The 7,500-nt window shown below is 44.3% G+C and overlaps 2 protein-coding genes across 2 annotated transcripts in view; both read left to right on the plus strand.

Moving 5' to 3' along the window:
* bop1 (BOP1 ribosomal biogenesis factor) overlaps window positions 1–5,103 on the plus strand; it is a 21,885-nt gene extending 16,782 nt beyond the window's left edge. Inside the window, exons 13-17 of the mRNA XM_053334775.1 lie at window positions 410–424; window positions 504–795; window positions 1,947–2,031; window positions 3,195–3,302; window positions 4,820–5,103. Coding sequence (XP_053190750.1) covers window positions 410–424; window positions 504–795; window positions 1,947–2,031; window positions 3,195–3,302; window positions 4,820–4,973 — 654 coding nt within the window. The 3' untranslated portion in view covers window positions 4,974–5,103. The remainder of the gene's footprint in view (window positions 1–409; window positions 425–503; window positions 796–1,946; window positions 2,032–3,194; window positions 3,303–4,819) is intronic.
* An 807-nt stretch (window positions 5,104–5,910) lies between these two features.
* Window positions 5,911–7,500, plus strand: part of ntaq1 (N-terminal glutamine amidase 1) — a 4,467-nt gene continuing 2,877 nt past the window's right edge. The window contains exons 1-2 of the mRNA XM_053334519.1: window positions 5,911–5,975; window positions 6,232–6,331. Coding sequence (XP_053190494.1) covers window positions 5,914–5,975; window positions 6,232–6,331 — 162 coding nt within the window. The 5' untranslated portion in view covers window positions 5,911–5,913. The remainder of the gene's footprint in view (window positions 5,976–6,231; window positions 6,332–7,500) is intronic.

The raw sequence follows: 7,500 nt of genomic DNA on the forward strand, positions 1-7,500 counted from the left end.
TGTCTGTCTCTCTCCACCTGTCTCTCTCTCCACCTGTCTCTCTCTCTCCACCTGCCTGTCTCTCTCCACCTGTCTCTCTCCACCTGTCTCTCTCTCTCCACCTGCCTGTCTCTCTCTCTCTCCACCTGTCTGTCTCTCTCTCTCTCCACCTGCCTGTCTCTCTCTCTCTCCACCTGTCTGTCTCTCTCTCTCTCCACCTGTCTGTCTCTCTCTTTCTCCACCTGTCTGTCTCTCTCTCTCTCCACCTGTCTCTCTCTCTCTCCACCTGTCTGTCTCTCTCTCTCCACCTGTCTCTCTCTCTCTCCACCTGTCTGTCTCTCTCTCTCTCCACCTGTCTCTCTCTCTCCACCTGCCTGTCTCTCTCCACCTGTCTCTCTCTCTCCACCTGCCTCTCTCTCTCTACCTTAAAATACATCATCCCAAAGTGAGATCAGTAACCCGACCGAGTGATAACGTGACCGGTGACAGACGACCGACTAACCGCCCGACCTTTGACCCCTCAGGCAGTCCACCAGGTGCAGTGGCACGCTAAAGGAGACTACCTGGCCTCGGTGATGCCGGACCACTCCAGCCACCTGCAGGTGTTCATCCACCAGGTGAGCAAGAGGCGGAGCCAGAACCCCTTCAGGAAGAACAAGGGCCTGGTGCAGTGCGTATCCTTCCACCCCATCCGGCCCTACTTCTTCGTGGCGACGCAGCGCTCCGTCCGGATCTACAATCTGGTGAAACAGGAAATGACCAAGAAGCTGCAGGCCAACTCCAAGTGGATCTCCAGCATGGCCGTCCATCCTGGAGGTAACCGTAGCAACCGTAACACCGTAGCACCGAACCCACCGTAGCACCGAACCCACCGTAGCACCGAACCCACCGTAGCACCGAACCCACCGTAACCGTTCCAAAGTCAATGGAGAAGTAACTTAGAGCTGCATTCTATCAAAAGGCCACCAGGGGGCGACCGTCTCTATACAAGTCAATGGAGAAGTAACTTAGAGCTGCATTCTATCAAAAGGCCACCAGGGGGCGACCGTCTCTATACAAGTCAATGGAGAAGTAACTTAGAGCTGCATTCTATCAAAAGGCCACCAGGGGGCGACCGTCTCTATACAAGTCAATGGAGAAGTAACTTAGAGCTGCATTCTATCAAAAGGCCACCAGGGGGCGACCGTCTCTATACAAGTCAATGGAGAAGTAACTTAGAGCTGCATTCTATCAAAAGGCCACCAGGGGGCGACCGTCTCTATACAAGTCAATGGAGAAGTAACTTAGAGCTGCATTCTATCAAAAGGCCACCAGGGGGCGACCGTCTCTATACAAGTCAATGGAGAAGTAACTTAGAGCTGCATTCTATCAAAAGGCCACCAGGGGGCGACCGTCTCTATACAAGTCAATGGAGAAGTAACTTAGAGCTGCATTCTATCAAAAGGCCACCAGGGGGCGACCGTCTCTATACAAGTCAATGGAGAATTCACCAACTTCTCACTTGATTTCTAACCTCAGTAAACGTTTTCAAAATGTGTTTATGGTCTCAATCGCTAGTTTAAAGCCTTCTTCAATGCAGTATGATGTTCATTTGGGACATTTTGGCCTCCCTGATTTTATATGTGACGATAAAGCAGGGTATGCATTAGGGGGCGTGGCTACGTCCTGATTGACAGGTTGATTGACCAATGTCCTCCAGATCCAGCCCTCGTAACCATAGCAACCTCCCCGCTCCGCCCATGGCCCCGCCTCATGCCCATATAAGTAGAATCCGTGTTTTTATTTTTCCCAGCATGCACCTGAAATGTTCAAGATGGTGCTGCCTAGATTAGAAACTATTGGCTTCCGAGCAGCAGTCCACAAACCAATGGGTGACGTCACGGATGTTACGTCTGTTTCTTCTATACAGTCTGTGGTATTAAAGTGTGTGTGTGTGTGTATATTGTGTATATTGTGTGTGTGTGCAGGTGATCATGTGATCTGTGGAAGCTATGACTGCAGACTCAGCTGGTTCGATCTCGATCTCTCAACCAAACCTTACAAGATGTTACGGTGAGTACACGTCTCCCATCACACTGGTGTAACTGGTGTCACTGGTGTCACTGGTGTCACTGGTGTAACTGGTCTAACTGGTGTCACTGGTCTAACTGGTGTCACTGGTGTTACTGGTGTCACTGGTGTCACTGGTGTCACTGGTGTCACTGGTCTAACTGGTGTCACTGGTGTTACTGGTGTCACTGGTGTCACTGGTGTCACTGGTGTCACTGGTATTACTGGTATTACTGGTCTAACTGGTGTTACTGGTCTAACTGGTGCAACTGGTGCAACTGGTCTAACTGGTGTAACTGGTGTAACTGGTGTAACTGGTCTAACTGGTTTTACTGGTGTAACTGGTCTAACTGGTGTAACTGGTCTAACTGGTTTTACTGGTGTAACTGGTGTAACTGGTCTAACTGGTTTTACTGGTCTAACTGGTCTAACTGGTTTTACTGGTCTAACTGGTCTAACTGGTGTAACTGGTCTAACTGGTGTAACTGGTCTCTCTGCAGGCACCATAAGAAGGCGGTGAGGGCCGTGGTATTAATGGTGTAACTGGTCTAACTGGTATTAATGGTCTAACTGGTGTAACTGGTCTAACTGGTGTAACTGGTATTCTCTGCAGGCACCATAAGAAGGCGGTGAGGGCCGTGGTATTAATGGTGTAACTGGTGTAACTGGTCTAACTGGTGTAACTGGTGTAACTGGTGTAACCGGTGTAACTGGTCTAACTGGTCTAACTGGTGTAACTGGTATTCTCTGCAGGCACCATAAGAAGGCGGTGAGGGCCGTGGTCTTACTGGTGTAACTGGTGTAACTGGTCTAACTGGTCTTACTGGTGTAACTGGTGTAACTGGTATTACTGGTCTAACTGGTGTAACTGGTCTAACTGGTGTAACTGGTCTAACTGGTGTAACTGGTCTTACTGGTGTAACTTGTCTTACTGGTGTAACCGGTCTAACTGGTCTTACTGGTGTAACTGGTCTAACTGGTGTAACCGGTCTCTCTGCAGGCACCATAAGAAGGCGGTGAGGGCCGTGGTATTAATGGTCTAACTGGTGTAACTTGTCTTACTGGTGTAACTGGTGTAACTGGTGTAACTGGTGTAACTGGTGTAACTGGTGTAACTGGTCTTACTGGTCTAACTTGTCTTACTGGTGTAACCGGTCTCTCTGCAGGCACCATAAGAAGGCGGTGAGGGCCGTGGCGTTCCACAGACTCTATCCGCTGTTCGCTTCGGCTTCTGATGACGGATCAGTGATCGTCTGCCACGGCACCGTCTACAAGTAATACACACTACTACACAATATACACACTAATACACACACACACACACACACACACACACACACACACCACGGCACCGTCTACAAGTAATACACACTACTACACAATATACACACTACTACACACACACACACACACACCACGGCACCGTCTACAAGTAATACACACTCACTACTACACACTAATACACACACACACTACTACACACACACACACACACACCACGGCACCGTCTACAAGTAATACACACTACTACACAATATACACACTACTACACACACACACACACAATACACACACCACGGCACCGTCTACAAGTAATACACACTACTACACAATATACACACTACTACACAATATACACACTAATACACAATATACACACTACTACACACTACTACACACTACTACACACACACACACACACACACACACACCACGGCACCGTCTACAAGTAATACACACTACTACACAATATACACACACTACTACACACTCACACACACCACGGCACCGTCTACAAGTAATACACACTACTACACAATATACACACTAATACACACACACACACACAATACACACACCACGGCACCGTCTACAAGTAATACACACTACTACACAATATACACACTACTACACACACACACCACGGCACCGTCTACAAGTAATACACACACACACAATATACACACTACTACACACTAATACACACTACTACACAATATACACACACACACAATACACACTACTACACACTACTACACAATATACACACTACTACACACACACACACACACTACTACACACTAATACACAATATACACACACTACTACACACTAATACACAATACTACACACTACTACACACTAATACACACACACACACACACACACACCACGGCACCGTCTACAAGTAATACACACTCACTACTACACACTACTACACACTAATACACAATACTACACACTACTACACACTAATACACACACACACACACACACACCACGGCACCGTCTACAAGTAATACACACTCACTACTACACACTACTACACACTAATACACACTAATACACACACTACACACACATTACTACACACACACACACACACACTCACACACACACACACACACACATTACTACAGTGTCTTACAATGTGCAGAACACTAACCTCTCTCTCTCTCCACCTGTCTGTCTCTCTCTCCACCTGTCTCTCTCCACCTGTCTCTCTCCACCTGTCTCTCTCTCTCCACCTGTCTGTCTCTCTCTCCACCTGTCTCTCTCCACCTGTCTCTCTCTCTCCACCTGTCTGTCTCTCCACCTTTCTCTCTCTCCACCTGTCTCTCTCTCTCTCTCCACCTGTCTGTCTCTCTCTCCACCTGTCTCTCTCTCTCTCTCCACCTGTCTGTCTGTCTCTCTCTCTCCACCTGTCTCTCTCTCTCCACCTGTCTGTCTCTCTCTCTCTCCACCTGTCTCTCTCCACCTGTCTGTCTCTCTCCACCTGTCTGTCTCTCAGTGACCTGCTGCAGAACCCTCTGATAGTTCCTGTGAAGGTTCTCAAAGGTCACGTGATGACCCATGACCTCGGCGTTCTGGACGTGACTTTTCACCCCACGCAGCCGTGGATCTTCTCGTCGGGATCGGACGCCACCATCCGTCTCTTCACCTAGCAACCTGTTACCTAGCAACCTGTCAGTGAGCCGGTTTCTGGGAAGCCAGCTGATGTTTGTTTGTATTTCTATTAAAGTGTCAGCTGATTTTATTAAAACGTGTCTGAGTGGAAACTTTAATAAAGAAGTTTATTAAAAACCTCCAGTGTCTGATGGCTGTGGTCGCCACGGTGACTGTCTGGTCGCCGAGGTGACTGTGTGGTCGCCAAGGTGTCTGTCTGTCTGGTCGCCGAGGTGACTGTGTGGTTGCCACGGTGACTGCGTTGTCGCCATGGTGACCGATGGCCTCATAACGTTAACGTTTGTAACGAAGCGTCAAGTCTGACGTCCAAAGTTTAGAGATTCAGATTTTACATGAAACATGAGACAGTCTGAGCTCACGTCTGCTGACATGATTTACATTATAATAAATCAGCTGTGGTCCTGCTGCAGTCAGAGGAGCAACGCTGCTTTATCATAAATAAATAAATTAATACACATCAGCTGTTTCCTGAGTTAAAATGATGTTTGCTGGTTTTGAGGTTTTACTGTAAACAGGCTGACCCAGATTAACTTCTGACATTACACACTGAGACATGTCTTCTTATATAGTGCTATAATATATATTATATAATATAATATATTATATATTATATTATATAATATAATATATATTATATAATATAATATTATATATCATATTATAATATATATTATAATATGATGTTCATTGCTTTGTAATCTACATTATTAACTGGTTTTCTAATGACGTATTATTGTCAATAAAATGTTATTAAAAAGAAAAATCAATAAAAAAAGAAATGGACGTAACATCCGTGACGTCTCCCCAAAAGAGATTTAAAAAATAAATAAACACAGTCACGTGTTTCTGAACGCAAACACAGTGCGCGGTGAGGTCACACACGTGCTTCCGGCGGAGTGTTGTTGGTGAGACACCAACATGGCGCCGGAAGAAAGAATCACACCGAGCCGCGAAAACTGCGTTTATACCCAATGTTACTGGTTAGTAAATACTACCTTAAATACTACTAATACTACCTTAAATACTACTACTAATATTACTACCAATACTACCTTAAATACTACTACTAATACCCAATGTTACTGGTTAGTAAATACTACCTTAAATACTACTAATACTACCTTAAATACTACTAATATTACAAAGTAACTGTGATCTGTGTTCTGAATCAAAATGAAAACAGAACCCAGGAAGGTGTAACATGTTCTAAGTGGTTCCACTGTTCTTGTTCTGCAGTGAGGAAAACGTTTGGAAACTCTGTGAGTTCATCAGAACAGAGAGAACCGCACCGCTGGAACACGTCTTTGTGGTTTTCATCTCTAATGAGAACAGAACGGTGAGAACCCACAGGAGAACATTTCATCAGTCAGGTTCTGTTAAACATCTGTCAGGTTCTATTAAACATCTGTCAGGTTCTATAAACATCAGTCAGGTTCTATTAAACATCTGTCAGGTTCTGTTAAACATCAGTCAGGTTCTGTTAAACATCTGTCAGGTTCTATTAACATCTGTCAGGTTCTATTAAACATCTGTCAGGTTCTATTAAACATCTGTCAGGTTCTATAAACATCTGTCAGGTTCTATTAAACATCTGTCAGGTTCTATAAACATCTGTCAGGTTCTATTAAACATCTGTCAGGTTCTATAAACATCTGTCAGGTTCTATTAAACATCTGTCAGGTTCTATAAACATCAGTCAGGTTCTATTAAACATCTGTCAGGTTCTATAAACATCTGTCAGGTTCTATAAACATCAGTCAGGTTCTATTAAACATCAGTCAGGTTCTATAAACATCTGTCAGGTTCTATTAAACATCTGTCAGGTTCTGTTAAACATCAGTCAGGTTCTATTAAACGTCAGTCAGGTTCTATTAAACATTGTCAGGTTCTATAAACATCTGTCAGGTTCTATAAACATCAGTCAGGTTCTGTTAAACATCTGTCAGGTTCTATTAAACATCTGTCAGGTTCTATTAAACATCTGTCAGGTTCTATAAACATCTGTCAGGTTCTATAAACATCTGTCAGGTTCTATAAACATCAGTCAGGTTCTATAAACATCTGTCAGGTTCTATTAAACATCTGTCAGGTTCTATAAACATCAGTCAGGTTCTATAAACATCAGTCAGGTTCTATAAACATCTGTCAGGTTCTATTAAACATCAGTCAGGTTCTGTTAAACATCTGTCAGGTTCTATTAAACATCTGTCAGGTTCTGTTAAACATCTGTCAGGTTCTATTAAACATCAGTCAGGTTCTATAAACATCAGTCAAGTTCTATTAAACATCTGTCAGGTTCTGTTAAACATCTGTCAGGTTCTATTAAACATCAGTCAGGTTCTATAAACATCAGTCAGGTTCTATAAACATCTGTCAGGTTCTGTTAAACATCTGTCAGGTTCTATAAACATCTGTCAGGTTCTATAAACATCAGTCAGGTTCTATTAAACATCAGTCAGGTTCTATAAACATCTGTCAGGTTCTATAAACATCAGTCAGGTTCTA

The sequence above is a fragment of the Scomber japonicus genome, chromosome 15, assembly GCF_027409825.1.
Source record: "Scomber japonicus isolate fScoJap1 chromosome 15, fScoJap1.pri, whole genome shotgun sequence".
NCBI classification, from domain to species: Eukaryota; Metazoa; Chordata; class Actinopteri; order Scombriformes; family Scombridae; genus Scomber; species Scomber japonicus.